At 49.4% G+C, this 21,762-nt stretch overlaps 1 protein-coding gene across 1 annotated transcript in view; it reads left to right on the top strand.

The window, feature by feature from the left end:
- SENP1 (SUMO specific peptidase 1) overlaps positions 1-21,048 on the top strand; it is a gene marked incomplete at its 3' end in the record, with an annotated part of 87,724 nt that extends 66,676 nt beyond the window's left edge. The window contains exon 16 of the mRNA XM_082244705.1: positions 20,986-21,048. Coding sequence (XP_082100831.1) covers positions 20,986-21,048 — 63 coding nt within the window. The remainder of the gene's footprint in view (positions 1-20,985) is intronic.
- Between the last annotated feature and the right edge of the window lie 714 nt (positions 21,049-21,762).

Consider the following 21,762-nt stretch of genomic DNA (forward strand, 5'->3'; position numbering starts at 1 on the left):
ATGATGTAGCCATAGCAAAAGGTGTTTGCCCATAATGCTGAAGATAATGAATATCTCTGGGGGGGCCCATTAAAGAAAGCCACCCATGGTAAAAAAAAATGGTAATGACATTAAGAACTTGTGCCCGCAAAGGGCCCCCTACAGTAATGATAATAGTAATGGGTACCTAAATAGAAAGTATATATGCCCATTTATGATCACTAGCAATAGTGATGGCCATCATAAATATGGAAACAAAAGTGTCTGTCTTTATGCGCCGTAGGAGATGTGGCGCGGGATTGGGCGTCAAATCATGTTACGCCCCGCACTTCCTGGGACCAACCTGGAATGCACGCTCTTCTGGGGGAGGTCTGAGGTGGGGCGGACACGAGGCCTGGCCTTGTAGTCCCAGCTATATTAAGAATAGCTGTCAGGGCTCTGACGCTGTCTTGGCTTTGCTCAAATTAATTTGGCACAATGTATCCATATGACAAGAAAGGTAAAGTTTACCCCCCCCCTCTTCTTTTTGTCTGGGGCACCATTTATGCTTGCAGGGCATCATTTGGTCATGAATATATATTTCTATCATTAGCTCCATCACTGATATGTTTAAGAGCTCAAGAGCCTGGGGAACACACAAGTCATACCTGTGAGAGCTGCAAGTTCCGGAAAGCCCTGAATGTGCATTAAGTATCCCGTTCTACGGATTGCCATTGCCTAAAGAGATTTTATCTACTGGGGTCAGTTTAAACCTAAAGTGTATGATAACTACAGGCTTTTTCTGTTCAGGCTTTTTCTGTTCATGTCTCTCTGGTAAGCAGCCATCCATTCTCTTGTCTGATCACGGTGGTGTTACATTGCAGCACTTGACAATACAAGTCATGTGAATTCACTTAACAAGGAATAGTTTGTTGGATTTCACATTTAAGGCTCCATTGTCACCACATTGCTCATCAGTGACTTTTTGTTGCATCCTTTTTGAGCAATTTTTGCAACTTTTTGTTTTAAGGCACCATTTTTGGTTAATTTGCCTGTACTTTTGTAGTTTATGGACAACTTTCAAGGAAACAAGTTATTTACGTGTTACACCACTGTCATTTATGTCTGTTCATGTATATTTAAATTTGGCGCACTAGTCTTTTTTCTTAATTTTTCTATTTCTAGCATGGACATCATGGTTACCTCGATTTTGGGTGCTTTTTGCTTTTCGATATTGCATTACCGTCACTATTGCTAGTGACCCTCTGCGGGGACCATATATGGGCATATATACTTTCTATTTAGGTTAGGTACCCATTATTATTACACTAACTTTACCAATGCTTCATCTTGTGCCTTAAAACCTGTTTTTATGTCAGCTCATCTATGTAATTATGTTCGATTGATTTTTACTGCAATTGTAATAATAAAGTGATTTTGTACTTTTATATATACATCATGATTCTTTGATCTCTCTATGTGACCTTTGAGTCACTCCATTGTTGGCCATTTAACCCCCCCCCCCCCCTTTTAGAGGTATTCCTCTCCCCCTTGTTTCCTTCCATTACATTTGGGATGTTGGCCTAATTTATTTATTTTTTTAATTGATCCCACCTTCACTCTTTCTTGCACATTCTAATATCACCAACGCTTCCTCCATTTTGCCGTGGGCGAGGAGCATTAAGGGTTTGTGTCGTCGACCTTGGTCTCGTCTCCGCTCCTCAAGTCTTCACAAAAGTGTTGGGCCCGGTGCTGGCATTATTTCAGTCAGCGGGGGATCGCGGTACTGGGGTACCTGGATGATCTTCTGCGAGCGGAGTCTCCGACTGCTCTGATGGTCAACTGGAGATTGCTCTGCAAACTCTGGGGGAGCTCGGTTGGATTCTGAACCTTCAGGAGTCTGCTTTGGTTGTGTCCGTTTTTAAAAAAAAAAAAAAAAAAAAAAACGACCATCTTGTTCTGACTTTGGACTCTGCCTCAGCCAGAGTGTTTCTTCCTCTGGAAAAACTCCAGACATTGCAGGAGGCAATTCAGCTTCTGTTGTTCAGCATACGGTCATCCCTCCAGGCTTCCTGTGAGAATCTATCAACAGCCGTACTGAGCGACAAACTGGATAATCTAGATCCTTAGGGTCCCCCCAGCCCTGCCAGCGAGCGCATGCAGACTGCAGCTCCGCACTAGGTCAGCTGCGACATAACCCCACTGGACAAGGGCTGGCCTGCAAGTTAAACATCTCCTGAGGGCGCATACGAACTGGCTTCTGCCTGAGTCACAGCGTTTCCTCCTGGCTGACAGCACCCACATTATGATGGAGCGGTGTCCTGTCCGAAGCGGTGCCCACCCTGTTCCTGGTGTGGCAAGTAGCCGTTCCCCCTCTTACCCTGGCGGGTTTTGGGCTGTACCTGGGCCCCTCCCTGGGATGGTCGAACCCCCAAGCTCCCCTCCTTTCCAATCAAGTCTCTTCCCCCCCCCCCCCCCGCTCGGTGGCCTGTGACCCCCCCCCCATCTGCTCATACACCCCCCCCCCCCCCTATGGGGCGGACATAACCTTTCTGAGGTAAATTGGGCTGCGGCAATGGGGGTGTGAGGGAAACGCGGCTCCCAAAACGATCGCTGCTTTAGGGGAAAGGGCCTGCTGCGGGCACCTGTCGGATCCCCACTCCCTGTTGGGACAGTTTGTCTGGCTGTGGGACCCCCCCCCACTACAGATCCGCGGCCATGTTTGTGTTGCCTTGGCTGCAATTTTCCTATAGTTTCCCATTGAAAATAGAGCTCAGATTAGAGGCAATTCAATGGTGGAAAGTCTTTAGCCTCTAGTGCGAATAACCAGACATAGACATGCCTTTTCCTGATCACTGCGCGGAAACTTGCTGTAAACTGTCCGGTGGGGGTGAGTGCCTGGGGCTCCCTCTCCCTCTTGCTGCTACAAAGGGGTAGTGTTGTGCTGGGCCTTGTGGTGCGGACAGCGCGGTGGAGTGTCCCTTACGGTTTGTTTTTACACTTTTGTGGTGCAGATTCCCTCTCCATCCATGGAGTCACTGAAACGCGTTTCACCACCTGATCTAGTCTGAGGATGCCAGGCCCTCCAGGACCCCATAACTGGCTGCACTGACGGCGGTCCTGGAGTCTTTGGTGTCCAAAAAGTATTTGGTCCTGGGCAAACAGGCTACCAAAAACTGTCTCCCGCCTTCACGTGCTTCCTCTGTCTCTTCAGATCCAGGGTCTGAATCGGCGACTGCAGATGCTGCTTACTTTTTGGGGTCTGCGCCCACCCTGCATGCTCAGATAGTGAGGATGATTCTTCTGTTCTTCTAGTGGATGCACTGTACATTTAGAAAATGCGATTAATGCAGTATCAGAGGCGTGGGACACCTTTGGCACCCACAAATCCTCCCCCCTTTCCCATCGTCTTTGACTATATTGTCTCAAAGTGGGGGTCCCTGAAACGCACCTTTGAAATCCCTAAGCGTTTGGAAATGCAGTACCCTTATGAGGACTCCCTCCTTAAAAAATGGATGGTACCTCCTGTAGTTGACTCTCCAGTTTCCAGGTTGAATAAAGCCACGGTAATACCAGTAGAAGAGTCTCCGGTCTTCTCTGATCCAGCTGATAGGTCAGAGGCCTTGACCTGCCATATGTTCACTGTAGCTGGGTCGGCACTTAGGCTGGTGTTTACCATAACCCTGATGTCACAAGCTATTACTGAATGGGCCTGGAGGAAAAACAGCTCCCTCCACCATCAGGGGGACTTTCTCGCATCCATGGACATTAAGGATGCTTACTTTCACATCCCCATTTGTATTGCCCATAGCACTTCATCCGCTTTGCCGTGGGCGAGGAGCAATATCAATTTGTGGCATTAACCCTTGGTATCGTCTCCCCTCCCCTCCTCGGGTCTTCACAAAAGTGTTGGTCCCGGTTCTAGTATTACTGCGTCAGCGGGGGATCACGATACTGGGGTACCTGGACGATCTGCTCTTGCGAGCAGAGTCTTTGACTGCTCTGTTGGGCAACTTGGAGATCACTCTGCAAACGCTGAGGGAGTTTGGTTGAATTCTGAATCTTCAGAAGTCTGCTCTGGTCCCGTCCACGAGCCTGAAATATTCAGGACCGACACTGCACCTCGTCTCAGCCAGAGTGTTTCTCCCTTCAGAAGTTGCAGGAGGCAATTCGGCTTTTGCCGTCCAGCAGACGGTCATCTCTCCGGACTTGCAGGCGGGTGCTGGGCCTGATGGTGTCTACATTTGAGGCGGTTCCGTTTGTCCACAGTTCGAGATCTCTGCAAAAGGAGATTCTGGTGAAGTGGAACAAGGATCCTCAGTTTTTGGACAATCTGAGTATGTTGAGCTGGAGAACAAGGGTGTCCCTGGTTTGGTGGCTTCATTCTTCGGCACTTCAGGGAAAATCCTTTCTTCCCCTGTACTGGACGGTTGTCGCCACAGGTGCCAGCCCACCTGGGTGGGGAGGCGTCCTCAGCAGGGATTGTGCTCAAGGGGTCTGGACTCTGGAGGAGTCCAGGCTACCGATCAATGTACTGGAGCTCTGAGTGATCAGGCTTTGCTTGGATCATTGGACAGTTCGTCTCCAGGGATGTCTGGTATGGATTTAATCGGACAATGCCGTGGCCTATGTCAATCGCCAAGGGGGCTCGGGAAGTAGCTGACATTCTAAGGTGTGCAGAACAGTTCGTTCCAGCCCTCTCTGCTGTACACATTCAAGGGGTCTTGGTACACTGATCTGGTACGGCTGGTCGCTGATGTTCCTTGGAGACTCCCTCTTGGGGAAGATCTGCTGTCTCAAGAACCGAACTTCCATGCTGCTTTAGTCGCTGGCTTTGACGGCATGGTTGTTGAAAGCCAGGTGCTGAAGGGATAGAGGGTTGTCTTAAAAGCGTAGGAATTATGGAATCAAAGCTAGAAAATCTACTTCCAGGATGATTTACTATCATTCTTGGAAGACGTACATTGCGTGGTGTGAGTCTCTTGGGGTTCACGCTCACTCATTTTCGGTGACTCAGATCTTAGCTTTCCTCCAGCAAGGGGTCGAGCAAAGTTTGGCCTTGAGTACCATCAAGGGCCAGGTCTCGGCCTTGGCGATTTTTTCTTTTAACGTCCGTTGGCCTCACACTCCTTGGTGCGTACTTTTCTCCAGGGGGTGAGACATTTGGCTCCCCTGGTGCGGTCTCCATTGCTGCCGTGGGACCTCAATTTGGTGTTGACAGTTCAGAAACCCCCCTCCCCCCTTTGAAAATTTATTTGGGAGATTCCCCTGCTTGCATTATCCCAGAAGGTGGTCTTTTTGGTGGCTATTGCTTCTGCATGCAGGGAGTCTGATTTGGCAATGCTGTCTTGCCATTCACCTTATCTAGTTGTTCACAGGGATAAGATGGTTCTTCGGCCATTAAATATCTGTGAGAGGGAAATGCAATATCCCACCAACCTTTTAAACTCAGAGAGACCTTCCCTGATGTAAATAGTAAACATATATTATAAATGTATTCATAAACGAAGTCGGTTCAAATAATGCATACTTACCACCTATGGGAAAATCCCCCAAAAAAACACCAAAAACCGGTAAACGCAAAAAAGAGGCTAAAAAGGCTAGAATGGAATATAAGGTGCCCCTGGAATCAATTACCTGTACATAATGGGGAAACTTCCCACTCAAAATTTTAGGCCTGCTGACCTTCTAGTATTCAGACTGAAAATCCAGAACACCTCTCTTACATAATAGCCTGAACTTGTCACATCCCCTTGTTGGCATCCAGATTTTCTCGATGTCCTGAATAACCAAACTAGAAACCTCTTTCTTATGGGATTCGTTCCAATGCTTGGCCACATTAGTATTATTTTTCCCTGTCATAAAGGTGGTCACGTAATCTAACCTCTGATCTGTGTCATCCTGCCTACATATTGGATATGGCATTACTCACATGTAATGACAGACAAAAAATGTACTGTTTGTCCTCACGGATGGACCTCGCAAGGGGCTAGCTGCTTCTGCTGCGACCATTTCTAGATGGATCAGGCAGACTGTGATTCAGGCTTATTCCATCAAGGGTTAGGTTCCTTCTTTCCCTGTCAGGGTGCACTCTACTATAGCGCTTAGTGCCTACTGGCCCTTCCATCAAGCGTCAGTGGTGCAAGTTTTCAAAGCGGCCACTTGGTCGTCTGTGCTCACATTCACAAAGTTTTATAAAGTGGATGTGTTGGCATCTGGGGATGATCCTATTGGTCGCAAAGTTTTGCAGGCTGCGGTTTAGAGGATTGTCCTCTTTGAGGGGGTGTTTTTTTTCTCTTCCAGGTGAGCTCCAGTTGTTCTCAGTTGAGCTCCATGTTACCTGGTTTATGTTTAACCTTTGGGAAGTTTGTTACCTGCTGTTCCCATCCCTCATGTTTAACCCTGTTTCCGTTTTGGGACGTCCCTACTGTTCTGAAGATAAGGAGCTGTCTGTCAATGAATGAAAGATATATAAAATGGGATTTCTCTGTCGCTCATTGACAGACGTAGTCCTCCTTGATTAATATCAACTCGGGTTATACTGCCCTCTACAGGAGTAGGACTAGACAGGAAAAAACGTTCTGGCCACACCCTAGGGGCAGTCCCAGAGGGTATATCCTCTCACTTCCTGCTACAGCAAATCAGTTTTTTTCTGTCTAGTTAGGAGTAAGGACCTAGATTCCTTGCTAGGATCTTCGGTCCTGGCAGGATTTTTTTTTAGAAATACTTTTTTAGACCGCTTTTTTTTCTCCAGTGTTCCTGTGAGATCTTCAAGCAAGTACGCTGAAACTGGGCGACGGGCTGGATGTTGAGATCCAGTGGTCACCCCAGTTCAGCCTACGAGCGCGTGCAGGCCATAGCTCCGCGCTGGGTCGGCCGCGACATAGTCCCACTGGACGGGGACTGACCCTGCGAGTTAAACGTCTCGCCTGGACGCCAATGACCAGCAGAGTCACGGCGTCCGTATTGGTCGACAGCCCCCCCACCCCGGTGGAGAGGGGTTCTGTCAGGAGTTGGCGCCTGCCTGGTTCCGGTATGGTGAGTAGAATGTTCCCCCTCTCCCCCTGTCGGGTTTGTTAGTGGACGTGGGCCCCTCTCTGGGATGGTCGGACACTCAGTTTCTGGGTCTCCCCTCTATCCTATAACAGGTCACAGATCCCCCAATTTTGAGTGTGATTTTGTGAATAGAAACCAGGAGGCTTGGTTTGGGAGCTGACGATCTAAAGTCACTATATGACTGTAAGGGTGACTGAAGTCAGTGGCAGACTACTAAAAGGCATTACTATTGAGGTATAGAGGTATCCTACCTGTCATAGTGTGTACACAGGCCGATGCCTATGCCTGAGTTACTGCAGCCACAGATCGCTATCCCTCCAGAAAGCCGGTCACTTCCACAGGCCGCATAGCCTCCCGCAGGCCGAGGACACCTCCCGCAGGCCGAGGCATTCCCGTAGGCCGCACATGCCGAATGCACACCTCCCGCAGGCCGCTGCTAGCTTGCAAGCCGCCGCTATCCTATACAGACCGCCGCCATTTTTTCTTGCAGATCGCACGAGGCCGCCATATTTGCGTAGCCTCGTGTCTCCAGCATGGGGCGGCCATGTTTGAGGTGACCAAACACCTCGTGGAGTAATTGGGAGGCGCCGGAAGGCGTGTAAAGGGGCGGAGCCGCCTCCTTGGCCCAGGGAAAGCAAGCCAAAGACTTCCTGTCTGTAACAGACAGTGCTGGAAGCAAGTTGATAAGAAACTTCTGTGCATCAGGTGAGCCTTGGGGTCTCTCTCTCTCTTACTGAGGGGCGCTATTGCGCTGGGGGACTAAGTTTAAAAAAAAAAAAGAAAAATGTTTTTTTCTTGCAATTAATTTTTTTGTGTTTGCTGGCAAGTGTCTTGTTACATGAACTCTGCCACACATGTATCCCCACCGGATCCCCTCGGGGTGGCCGCAGGACCCTCTAGTACCCCATTTGTGATGATGCATTATCAGCAGTTTTGGAGTCTTTGGTATCCCGAGTGGAGGTAGCCTGTCAGGGACGGGGGTCAAGAAGAGCGACCCCCGCCTACCCCTATGTCATCTGATACTTCAGATACGGATTCTGAGCTGGTCATTGTAGCCCCGTTTCTGGGGTTGTTGTCTCAGGTACGGTCTCCTCAGACAGTGAGGAGGACGCTTCTGCCTCCGCCATAGCACAAGAAGGGTTGGTGGAAGCACTAGTTGTGTCTGTCCGGGGAACCTTAAATCTTGAGGTTACACCGGCAGAGGTAGCGGAGACTCGTATTCCTTTTTTGGTACTAGCAAGCCTACCAAAATGATGAAGGGTTTCCCTTGCTCAAATGGGGTCGTCCGTAAATGAGCCCCTGCTATTTCCAAACGCATTGCTAGGCGCTATCATTTTGAGGAATCCCTCATTACAAAGATGGACGGTACCACCAATAGTGGACTCACCAATTTCCAGACTAAATAAAGCCACTGTTATCCCGTTGGATTGACAGAATGGGCCCCACCCATCTCTAGGGTGGGGAGACGTCTTCACCGGTTTCCGGATCCAGGGCTTTCCAGAATCCCGGATAAAGGGGTTCGCAAGGTCATATGGTCGGGATACAAGATCGAGTTTCGATCACTTCCACCGGTGCGATTCTTCCCTTCCAATATTCGACATCCCCGGGTCGCTTAAAAAAGCTTTGCGGGGGACAGCTTGATGCAACAAGCAGTGGTAGTTCCCATTCCTTGGAGGAGTTCTAGTCGAACCTGTTCACAATGCCCAGGAAAAAGGGCTAGGTGCGTCCAATTCTGGTCTTGGAAGAGATGGAGTCCATCCATACAGTGGTGGCCTCTCTGCATCAGGGGGATTTCCTGGCGTCCATAGACATTTAGGATGCCTATCTTCATATCCCCATCTTCGCAGGACATCAGCGTTTTCGTTGCTTTTCCCAAAGATCATCCCTGGTTCCCACCAGGAGACTGAACTATCTGGGCCTAATTTTGGATACATCCTTGGCAAGAGTGTTTCTCCATGCGGAGAAACTCCAGAAGATTCAGTCAATGATTCGGATGTTGCTGTCCGTCAACTGGCTGGGATTGATGGTCCCCTCTTTAGAGGCAGTACCGTTTGCCCAGTCTCATACCCGAATTCTCCAAAGAGGAGATTCTTCTCATATGGAATCGGAATCCCGATTCCCTGGACAATCTGATCCGATTGAGCGAGCGGACCAGGGAGGCTCTGGTCTGGTGGCTTTGGTCTCCGATGCTCAGCCAGGGGAAGTCATTTCTTCTGATAAATTCCAGGTTACCGATAAATGTGTTGGAACTGGAACTGAGAGCGATCAGACTTTGTCTGATTTACTGGACCGGGCAGCCCGGTTCGGATCCAATCGGACTATGCCACGGTCATGACTTAGGTCAATCACCAAGGGGCACCAAGAGTGCCCTGGCGGCCATAGAAGTGGCCAACATTCCTATTGGGGGAACAGTTGTTCCAGTTCTCTCCGCAATATTTATCACAGGGGTGGACAGGCAGATTATTTCAGCCGTCAGATTCTGGATCAAGAGGAATAGTCTCTTCATCCAGAGGTATTTCACCAGCTGTCCCTTCATTGGGGCACCCCGGAGATGGATCTGTTGGCAGGTTGGCTCAACAGGGCTCGCGCCCGCGATCCTCTAAGGGACGCAGCAGACGCGCTGAGCGCCCCGTAGGGGAAGTATCAGCTACTGTATGTCTTCCCCCTTCTCAAGTTACTGCTGAGATTTCTCCGCAGGATAGAGGTGGAGGGAACTCCAGTTATCCCGGTAATTCCGGGCTAGCCTCGTCAAGCCGGGTACGCCGACTTGGGCAAGACTAGTCGCGGACGCTCCTTGGAGACTTCTTCTCAGGGAGGATCTGCGGTCTCAAGGACCGATCTTCTATCGTGCTTTACAGTCGCTGGCTTTAACGGCCTGGCCATTGAGACCCAGGTACTGAAGGACAAGGAATTGTCAGCTTCAGTTATTCCTACTCTAATTAAAGCAAGAAAAGCGACTTCCAGCAAAGTCTATTATCGCACATGGAAGGCTTATATTGCGTGGTGTGAATCGTAGGAGTTTTCCCCCACGTACCTATTCGGTGACCCGAATCTTGGTTTTTTTCTGCAAAAGGGGGTTGAGCAGAAACTATCCTTGAGCACTATCAAGGGTCAGGTTTCAGCGTTAGCAATCTTCTTCCAGAAGCCTCTGGCTACTCATTCCTTGGTGCGGAACTTCATCCAGGAGGTGCAGCACTTGGCTTCGCCAGTGCGCGCGCCCTTACCGCCCTGGGATCTTAATTTGGTGTTGTCGGTTCTTCAGAAACCTCCCTTTGAAAATATCAGGGAGATTCCCTTGCTTACATTATCCCAGAAGGTGGCCTTCTCGGTGGCTATCACTTCTGCACGCAGGGTGTCAGAACTGGCTGCATTATTGTGTCATTCCCCATATCTGGGGATTCATAGGGATAAGGTAGTTCTTCATCCGAAGTCATCTTTTTTTCCTAAGGTGGTTTTCAGACTTTCATCTGAATGAAGATATTGTGCTACCTTCCTTGTGTCCTAAGCCCAGTCATCCTCGGGAATGTGCGTTTCATTCCTTGGATGTGGTTCGGGCAATCAGAGTATACCTGAAGACTACGGAATCGTTCCGTAAGACTGATTCACTTTTTGTGATCACGGATGGCCCCAGAAAGGGGTTGCCTGCATCTGCCGCGACTATCTCCAGATGGATTAGACAGACGGTGGTACAGGCTTATTCTATTAAGGGTCGGAATCCTCCGTTCCCTGTTAAGGCGCACTCCACTCGAGCGCTCAGTACTTCCTGGGCCTACCGCCATCAGGCGTCAGTGGTCCAGATGTGCAAGGCAGCTACCTGGTAGTCGGTGCATACCTTTACAAAATTTTATAAAGTTGATGTGATGGCATCGGTGGATGCCTCATTTGGCCGCAAGGTTTTGCAGACCGCAATTTGAGGAGACCGGTGGTCTACCTCAAGGGTTTTTTTCCGTTGGAATTTCTGTTGAGTCTCATCTTTTGATTGATGAGCCTTTTAAACTTCTAGTTGGCACCGGTTGGGCCTTCTAGATTGGATTTTGATTTCCATTTTCCCACCCCTCATTTGTGGCACTGCTTTGGGACGTCCCGAGTTGATATTAATGAAGGAGGACTACGTCTGTCAATGAGCGACAGAGAAAAATTGATTTTTGTAAAATCTTACCGTAAAATCCTTTTCTCTTAAGCTCATTGACAGACTTAGTACCCGCCCCTCTGTTTTTGAGTGGGGTTGGGTTAAATTCTCTAAACACTGCTTTGTGACATAACTGATTTGCTGTAGCAGGAAGTGAGAGGATATACCCTCTGGGACTGCCCCTAGGGTGTGGCCAGAACGTTTTCTTTCCTGTCTAGTCCTACTCCTGTAGAGGGCAGTATAACCCGAGTTGATATTAATCAAGGAGGACTACGTCTGTCAATGAGCTTTAAGAGAAAAGGATTTTACGGTAAGATTTTGCAAAAATCCATTTTTTTTACTTACCATAAAATCCATTTCTTTGATGTTCATTGACGGACACAGCGGCCACCCCTCATGAAGTTGTTTTTTTTTTCTTCTGACGCTGCTTGTTACAAAACTGAATACCTATAACAGGAAGTGGGAGTATACCCCCAGGGACTGCCCCATAGGCGTGCTCAAGCTTTTCTCTGCCTAGTGTCGTCCTCCTGTAGGGGGCAGCATAACCCTATGCTCATGAAGATGAAGAGCTGTGTCTGTCAATGAACATCAGAGACATGGATTTTACAGCAAGTCAAAAATCCCATATTTTTTTCCAGGTGAGCTGCAGTTGTTTATGGTTGAGCTCCATGTTACCTGCTTGGCTATGGTTCGCCTTGGAAATTTTTTCTGCCTTTTTCCCAGCCCTCATGTTTAACACTGCTTTGGGACGTCCCAATGGTTAAGAAGAATCGGGAGCTGTGTCCATCAATGAAAGAAAGAGAAAAAGGAGTTTTTGACTTAACATAAATTATATTTCTCTGATGTTCATTGAAGGACACAGCACCCACTCCTCTGTGGAGTTGGCTTTCTTCTGACATGCTTGTAACAAAACTGAGTGGCTGTAGCTGAGAGTGGGTGTATACCCCCTAGGACTGCCCAATGGCGTAGTTAAGCTTTTTCCTGCCTAGTGTCCTACTCCTATAGGGGGCAGTAACACCCAATAGTTAAGAATCAGGAGCTGTCTGTCAATGAACAGAAAACTAAATTTCTCTTACGTCCTCTGACAGTCACCGCCTCCTAAGTCATCACTATTGGGTATTGTCATCTGCTCCGCAGGAGTAGCTAGGCATATAGACTTAGTTAAAAACAAAAGGCATTTGCATGTATACACCCCTGGGGGCTGTCCCATCTGGTCAATACCCCTCTGCAGTGTCCATTCCCAACTCAGTTTTAATTTGCCTAGCATCAGGAGTAGTTAGGCTTTCCCTGTGCTGGGGCTTCGGTCTCAGCCTATCTTCCTTTTTTATTTGATTTTATTGAAAAATGTCAGTTTTTTTCTTTCTTTACTAGCTGTTTATTTGATCAGCTTTAGTTTTTAGTCGACTCTTCGGACGAAGATGATCATGCGGTGCTGGGATTCGTACTGGCCGCCCTGGGTCTCCAGGGCACAGAGGGTCAGATGGACCCCCAGCCCGCCATCAAGCGTTCAGCTATGGTTCGCCCTGGCACTATGAACGACCCATCCCTGTTCGCTGCAGGGATGCAGCTGTGAGGTGGCTACCTCACCGGGCACATCTGCGGCTCAGCAGTGCAATGTCCCTAGCAAACGGCATTCCCTGTCAGATGAGGACAGCGGCTTTCCGTTCTGTGAGGCTCCCCACGCCATCGGGTGCAGGTAAGTGCTTCTGTGTGGGGCCTCTGTGTGGGGTGGCAGTCCTGGTTGCCGTGTGTTCCCCATGTCTGTGCCTTGTGTGACCCCCTGCTGTGATCCCTGCGGGGTTCGCTTGTACATGCGCTGCGGCGCTGTGTGTGTGTTTGCGGGGTCCCCTTCCCTGGGTCACTTAGGTGTTTGGGGGTGCAGACTGTGTATGGACCGAGGCGGGGTAATACCGCACGGTCCGCCATTTTTTACACACTGGGCAAGCATGTGAGCTTCTCTATGGGCGAATCTACATGCTGCATTGGCGCCAATCGCCGCCATTTTTGCGGTGACCGGTCGGTCCGGCCGCATGTCGGCGACCATTTTGGTGGAGCCTCCCATACATTTCTATGGGGCAGCCATTTTCCCTGGGACATGCAGCAGAATAGTTCAGCCTACTTTCACAGCACTTCCTCTTCCTCTGAAGCAGGACAGCGGTGGCAACACTCTGCGGGGGCTCTGCAGGTTATTGCTCTCAATATATCTCTGTACTGTCGCTTCTGGCTCAGTTTTGACTCCTCCCTGTTTGGGGGTCTTTTTTCTATTCTATAGCTGGAGCGGTGGGCTGCGCACTCGCAGCGCTTTTAAGGGGACAGCACCTGATTCTTGCACTGTCCTGATTTTTCTCACCTGAGCATGGATTCTCAGGATAGCAAATTTCCACCAGCCCTGGTGGGGGCCCCCAGTTCTCCGGTGCCCCCTCTGAGACCTGATTTGGCCGTGGTAGTGGCGACTTTGGTGTCGAATATGGAAATGCTGATGGCTGAACGTGCTGCTCGTAAGAGGCCCAGGTTGTCCCTCTCCTCTGATTCGGATGGTGATATGGCTGCTGCTGCTGCGAGCGTGCCCTTTTCGGGGTCCCGCTCATCCGTGGACCTGCAGGGGTCTGAGGGGGAGGCGGAGGTAGAGGGGGTTGATACCTCCTCCCCGGGAAACCATGGATGAATTCATTATTTCTGTAAAGGACACTTTACATTTGGAGGATGAGCCCAGCCCTCCGGGCGTTGTGTCTTCCTTTGGGACACACAGGACCCGCAAGTCGGCACAGGTTTTTCCCTGTCCCGCTGAGTTTCATTACACTGTTAATGAAGTGTGGCGCACGTTAAAGCGTCCGTTCGTGGTGCCTAGTCGGTTCAAATTGCTTTATCCCTTTGCACCGGCTACGGAATCGCGCTGGTGTGTACCGCCGCAGGTGGATCACACGGTCGCGGTGCTGAATAGGGCTACCTTGGTACCTACGGAGGATTCCCCGGTTTTTCGGGATCCTACGGACCGGCGTCCTTGGCCCGCCATTCCTATACGGTGACGGGCTCTCTGCTCAAACCGATTTTCGCGTCCGTATTAGTGGCGCAGGCGGTTGCTGACTGGTCTAAGGTGCTTAGGAGCAGCCTTGTGACTGATGGTGTTCCACCTGCCCGGCTGGATATGGTGGATCAGGTCCACCGGGGAATCGTGTATCTGTGTGATGTGGCCTTGAATGAGGCCCCGCTAATAGCACGCCTCTCTAGTGTCGCGGTGCTCAATCGCCGCCTGATATGGCTGAAGAGTTGGTCGGCTGACTAGTCCTCGCGGAAGACGGTGGCGGACTTTCCCTATGCTGGCTCTCGCCTTTTTGGCGAGGCGTTGGATACCCTGGTAAAAGGTGTCACGGGGGGCAAGAGTACTATGCTACCCCAGAACCCGAAGCACAAGCCCTTCAGGGACAAGAGGAGTTCTGCGCCTAAATCCAGTCAGGGTTCCTTTCCTGCCTTTCGGAACCAGTCCAAGGGCAAGCCCTTCAAGTCCCAGGGCGGACAGAAGAAGCCCTGGGCGGGTAAGCAGAAGTCAGGCAATACCGCTACGTCGGGTCAGTCCACTTCTGCCTGAAGGCGCGCCCTCACCCGTCTCTGGGGTGGGGGGACGTTTGCGCGGTTTACTTCAACCTTGGCTGCTCCAGATTTCGGACAGGTGGGTTCAGGAAATTGTTCGGTCGGGATACAAGATCGAGTTTCTTTCCCGGCCAGCGGACAGATTCTTCCCCTCGAATCTTCATTTGCCTCCGGGGCGTCTGCAGGACTTGCACCGTGCGGTCCAGGACCTCCTTGCTCAGGGGGTGATCGTCCCGGGGCCTCACCGGGACAGGTTTCGGGGTTTTTATTCCAATCTGTTCACTGTGCCCAGAAAGGAGGGCAAGGTGCGTCCTATCCTGGACCTGAAAGCTCTGAACCGCTTTGTGCGAGTTCTAAAATTCCGTATGGAGTCTCTCCGATCGGTGGTAGCTTCTCTGAGCCCGGGAGAGTTCCTGGCTTCAATAGACCTCAAGGATGCGTACCTGCATGGTCCCCATCTTCGAGGGTCATCAGCGGTACCTTTCGGTTTGCAGTCGCAGGAGACCATTATCAGTTTGTGGCGTTACCTTTCCGTCTCGCTTCGGCTCCCAGGGTCTTTACCAAGGTCCTAGCCCGGTTCTGGGCCTACTGAGGGCGCAGGGCATTGCGATCCTGGGGTATCTGGACGACCTCCTCGTCAGATCGAGTGTCAGTCAGGATCTGGTGCGCGATCTATCCATCACGGTCCGGACGCTTCAGGAGTTAGGATGGACCATCAACGTTCAGAAGTCATCATTGTGCCCTTCGGTTCGCCTTCCCTACCTGGGAATGATTCTGGACTCTGCTCAGGTGAAGGTGTTCCTGCCGGAGGACAAGCTCCGAGCGTTGCGGGACGAGATCGGGTCCCTCAGGGACGTTCCAGTATTGTCACTCAGGACCTGTATGCGGGTCCTGGGGTTGATGGTGTCGACCTTCGAGGCGATGCCCTTTGCTCAGTTCCACACGCGGGCTCTCCAAGCGGAGGTCCTGGCCAACTGGGATGGACAGGCTCAGTCCCTAGATCTGCATGACTCTTTGAGTCGTCAGACGAGATTGGCTCTCCTGTGGTGGCTCCAATCCCCGTCGGTAACGGGGGGCGAGTCTTTCCGTCCGTTGGTTTGGACGGTGATCACCACGGATGCCAGCCTGTTGGGCTGGGGTGGGGTCCTGGGCACCCTGTCTGCCCAGGGCACTTGGTCAGAGGAGGAGTCCTCCCTTCCGATCAACGTCCTGGAATTGCGAGCGATCAAGCTCTGCCTTCTACAGTGGTCGGACCGTCTAAGGGGTCGTCCTGTCCGGGTACAGACGGACAATGCTACCGCGGTGGCTTACATCAACCACCAAGGGGGCACCAGGAGTGCTCGGACGGCCCGGGATTCTGACTTGGGCCGAGATTCATGTCCCGGCAATCTCAGCAGTTCACATTCCGGGTGTGGAAAATTGGCAGGTGGAATACCTGAGTCGCCAGGCCCTGGACCAGGGGGAATGGTCCTTACACCCGGAGGTCTTCCAAATGCTGTGTGCAAAGTGGGGATCCCCGGACGTGGATCTGTTCGCGTCTCGGCTAAATCGAAAGGTGGGAAGTTTCGTGGCAAGAACACGCGATCCGTTGGCGGACGCCTCGGATGCGTTGGTGGCCCCTTGGCATCAGTATCGTCTGATGTATGCCTTTCCTCCGATTCAGTTGCTGTCCAGGTTCCTCCGCAGGCTAGCCTCGGAGCCACACCTGGTGATTCTGATAGCGCCGGACTGGCCTCGCCGGTCCTGGTACGCCGACGTGGTTCACCTGGCAGTGGCGCCTCCATGGCGGCTGCCCATGCGGGAAGATCTTCTGTCTCAAGGACCAATCTTCCATCCTACTTTACGGTCGCTGGCTTTAACGGCCTGGCTGCTGAAACCGATTGGCGCTGGCCACAATCAAGGGTCAGGTGTCTGCCCTGGCTATTCTTTTCCAACGCCCGGTGGCGTCTAATTCTTTGGTCCGCACCTTCATTCAAGGTGTGCGACACGTGGTTCCTCCCAGGAAGGAGCCTTTACCTCCATGGGACTTGAAACTTGGTTCTGTCTGTGCTACAGCGCGCTCCCTTTGAAAATATCAGGGAGATCTCTTTACCTCTGCTGTCAAAGGCTCGCAGGGTGTCGGAGCTGGCGGCGTTGTCTTGCCGCTCCCCTTACTTGGTAATCCATAGGGATAAGGTGGTGTTGAGGACACTTCCGTCTTTTCTTCCCAAGGTGGTCACTGAATTTCACCTTAATGAGGGATTTGTTCTGCCTTCGCTTTGCACGAAGCCTAAGCATCCAAAGGACATTGCCTTGCATTCTTTGGATGTTGTTCGGGCGATCAGGGTTTACCTGTCTACTGAATCCTTTTGTGAAACGGATTCCCTGTTTGTTCTTCCTGAGGGATCTCGGAAGGGCATGGCTGCGTCCAGGCCCGGACTGGGACAAAAAATAGGCCCGGGCATTTTGGACTGAGCAGCCCAGGAGGGGGGGGGGGGGGCGTGACGTTCGTCTGGATGGTTGATGAAAGGATTTAATGTTCCAGGATGTGTGGATTGGATTACGGTACCTTTTTTTAGTTTAATCTGACAGACTGGGTCCAGTTTAGATCAGAGCTGCCATATGATGCTGTTTTTTTGTCTTACTTTAAATCCTGTTTTGATGGTTGAGTCCTAAAAATAGTATGAAGCAGCACAAGATGAGGGTTACTCTAATCAAGGGGTAGACCACCTTTTTGGGCACAGTGTGCCGAAAAATGTTTTCAAAGAAATTGGGAGTGCCAGATACATAAAAAACAACTGTCAGCTTCATATAAAGTTACTGCTGTAAACCTTACATGGCACATGTTTTCTAGCAGCAGTGACTGTGTGTGTGTAGCGGTTTTTAAAACAGCTACACACTCACTGCTAGAACATGTGTCATGTAAGGAAAGGGCACAAAAACAAACCCAACACTGCTGGGATTTGTGGTTCTGGCCTCCGGCAGAGCATTGATCACTTCTGGCTTAGCAGCAGGCAGGCCGCAGGCATAAAAAACAGATAACAGTCAGCTACACACTGTCACTGCTAGAAAACATGTGCCATCATGCCAGTTTGCTTGTTACATGTGATGTGACAGCCAGGTGCACATTTTCATGTTGAAAATGTGCACCTGGCTGTCACATCACATGTAACAAGCAAACTGGCATGATGGCACATGTTTTCTAGCAGTGACAGCTCCAGACCAGTCTGACCAGAACAATGCTCTGCCGGTGGAGGCCAGCCAAGAACCACAAATCCCAGCTGTTGTGTCTGTTTTTGTGCTGCCTGCGGCTGCCCTTTCCTTACCTTGTTGCAGCAGCCAGGCCTTGGCTCGTCGTCCTGGTGTTCAACTTCTGTACTCTGGCTGAAGCTGTCTGCGGTGCGGCGCCGGCGACTTCATTCCCGCCGCTTCTTCCTGAATCAAGCAGGGGGTGATGGTCCCCGGCCTCTAGCTCCACCCCTTCGCCTTCAGTCACCTGATGCCGGTACCCCTCCTGAGTGCCTACGCTGGATGCCGATCATGCCGCCTCAATCCGACATGACACCGGCCGGCGGCCGCAGTGAGCGGCGCTGGGCTCAGCTCAGCATCAGCCGGCTGCCAGTTGAGCCCAGGCAGTGCTACTAGTACTCAGAGTGAGTGGCGGCCACTGGCGGGGAGTTGGGGACATGGTGGGCGGCCCTCAGTCTCTGCAGAATCGGCCGTGGAGAGGCCAGCAGCGGCCGGCAACTGCCGGCATCGGGACACAGACACTGTCTGACTGACTGAGAGCGGAGGCCTCGGCCCACCGGGCATGTGCCCGGTCTGCCCAATGGTCAGTCCGGCCCTGGCTGCGTCCGCAGCAACTATTGCCAAATGGATCAGACAGACCATTGAACAGGCTTATGCTTTGAAGGAACGGGTGCCGCCCTTCCCTGTTAAGGCACACTCTACTAGATCTGTGAGTACGTCCTGGGCTTGTTGGCACAGGGCCTCAGTGGCCCAGGTGTGCAAGGCTGCGACCTGGTCGTCGGTGCACACGTTCTCAAAATTCTACAAAGTAGACGTTCAGGCATCAGCTGATGCTCCCTTTGGCCGCAAAGTTCCCAGTGCGGCAGTGCCATGAAGGACCCTTGTTTTTTTGTGGGTCCCTGGCTGTTGGTGTTTGCTGTTCTGGGCGGTTGCTCCTGTTGAGCATTGTTCATTTTTCTGTTGCCCAGTGGGTTCCCTTACAGTGTTTGTAAGGTTCCTTTCTCTGATATGGGTACGGCGTTGCCTCTTCTACGGTTGCGTCTCCCACCCCTCATGTCTATACTGCTTTGGGACATCCCAATAGTGATGACTTAGAGGAGGCGGCGACTGTCGGAGGACGTAAGAGAAAACTGAATTTTTGTAAAATCTTACCTGTAAAATTCCTTTCTCTGAGTCCTCCGACAGTCGCCGCCCCCGCCCCTCTTTGGGGTTCTTGTTCTTACTGCTATGCTACCAAACTGAGTTGGGAATGGACACTGCAGGGGGGTATTGACCAGATGGGACAGCCCCCAGGGGTGTATACATGCAAATGCCTTTTGTTTTTAACTAAGTCTATATGCCTAGCTACTCCTGCGGAGCAGATGACAATACCCAATAGTGATGACTTAGAGGAGGCGGCGACTGTCAGGACTCAGAGAAAGGAATTTTACAGGTAAGATTTTACAAAAATTCCGTTATTTTCCTTGCTTTCCACATTTAATAAGTCTAAAATTTTAACCACTTCAGCTCCAGAGGGTTTTGCCCCCTTCATGACGAGGCAATTTTTTGCTATTCAGCACGGCTCTACTTTAACTGCTAATTGCGCGGTCAAGCAACATTGTACCAAAACAATATTTATATCATTTTTTCACACAAATACAGCTTTCTTTTGGTGGTGCTTCACCACTGGGTTTCTTATTTTTTGCTAAATTAAAAAAAAAAAAATGTATTCTGCTACATGTCTTGTTAGAAAAAAATCCCCAATAAGTGTATATTGATTTGGTTTGCATTAAAGGTATAGCGTCTACAAATTTTAGGGTGTATGTATGGATATAGATAGAGATTATATATAGAGAGATATCTCCCTCGTTCTCTCTCTCTCTCTCTCTCTCTCTCTCTATATATATATATATATATATATATATATATATATATATATATATATATATATATATATATATAATGTATGTATGTGTGTGTGTGTGTGTGTGTGTGTGTGTATATGTATATATATATATATATATATATATATATATATATATATATATGTGTGTATATATAATATAAACTTTTGTTTTTTCTCTTTTACTACTAATGGACGTGATCAGCAACCTATAATGGGACTGCGATAGTGCAGCGATCAATTTGACACTAATTGAAGCTGGGGAGGAACTGACTAACTGCCACTGACATCACCAGTGACACTAATAGTTATCAGTGCTAATAACACATGGTCACTTATGACCTCTGTAACTTGTACCTATAGGTAAGCCTATGATAAGGCTTACCTATAGGTACTGTAAATATCTCCTAAACATGTTCCGTTTAGGAAATATTTACCTTACATGCAGCCAGTGACGTCACTGGCGCATGCGCTCTGAAGGAACGGCCGCTCGTGCCTTTCCTTCAGAGCTACGTGCCGTGACCGTCGGTGCGCGCGCGTGGGAGTGACGTCACCGCGGCTCCGGCCAATCAGATGGCCGGATGCCGCGATCCTGGAAGATGGGCGACTGGACATGTCGCCCGTCATGCAGGTAAGCGGACAGCACGGCGGGGGCTTGTTCTAAGGTAAGTATTTCATAATGAGCTAGTATGCGATGCATACTAGCTCATTATGTGTTTCTCTTGCAGGTTGCAAAAAAAAATTTTTTTGGGGTTTACAACCTCTTTAACACCTAGTGTAATCAAGGGGTTAAACGTGTGCCTAACAATGTTTACAGTATTATGTGCTTCAATGTATCGACATGTTGGTTTGCTTGCACGGGCTGCTCCAGTACATTGCAGGCGGGCGGTCTGGAATTGGTTAAAGGTTTTTTAAAAAAATAAATGTGCATTTTTTTTGCAGGTACAAAAACAAGATTTTTGACTTGCCGTAAAATCCATGTCTTCTGGTCCTGCTGCCAACTCCCCCCAAACAAAAACAAACTAAAGTTATAATTTTACCTTTTAGACATGCTTTTGCTTGTGTACTGTCCTTTATTTGTATGCTTGTGTGCTAGACTTTTTTTTTACAGGAATTCATTTTGTTCCTTTGTTTTTTGTTCCAGCATCACATGCCATATTTTAGGAAACGAATGGTTTGGGAAATTCTTCACCAAAAACTTCTTTGACGCTTTTTTGCCAGTTACTTTGAGGATTTCTCTTCTTTTTCATGAAGCTAAACCTGGACCAACTAATATAAAGTCTATTTTTCCACTTGTTTAAAGAATAAATATAGCACTGTTATTTATGACAGCTGTCTCTTAAATTTATTGCCAATTGATGTGGATTTTTTAAAAAAAATAAAGATTATCCTATAGTTATATTGAAATGGAAACTGGTTTAAAAGTGTATATTCTGTGGCTGAAAATATCTGAAGGCAGAAAAAAAAAATCTTTCAAATGAATGCCTGTACAGGATCTTCATTGTCTACACAGGCATTAGTTGCCATTTATATTCTGTATACTAGTACTGGGGATAGCATTTTCAGCACGACGTGTACATTCACTCAGAATTTACTTTTGTATATTGAAACAAAACACACATTTTCTATAATCAAAGCTGTTGGCTGTTTTATACCAATATGTACTTAAATGCAGCATTGCAAATGGTATCCTGTTTTCTAATTTTTGTATATCTTAAGAACACAGTGGAATTTACTGAGACATAATGGAATGTGTGTCATGTTTATACTTTACTATGTTAAAGTCATATTTGTACATTTTGTATTGGTGTCTTTCAGTTTCCAGCCTACCTCAGTTAATGTTGGCTCATCCAAGCTAGACATGGGCAAGAACTGCTATCCTGCAGAGTAACATGACCAGCAGAACAGATATATTGTGTTT

The sequence above is a fragment of the Pelophylax lessonae genome (assembly GCF_965119305.1).
Source record: "Pelophylax lessonae genome assembly, chromosome: 2".
In the NCBI taxonomy this organism is placed as follows: domain Eukaryota; kingdom Metazoa; phylum Chordata; class Amphibia; order Anura; family Ranidae; genus Pelophylax; species Pelophylax lessonae.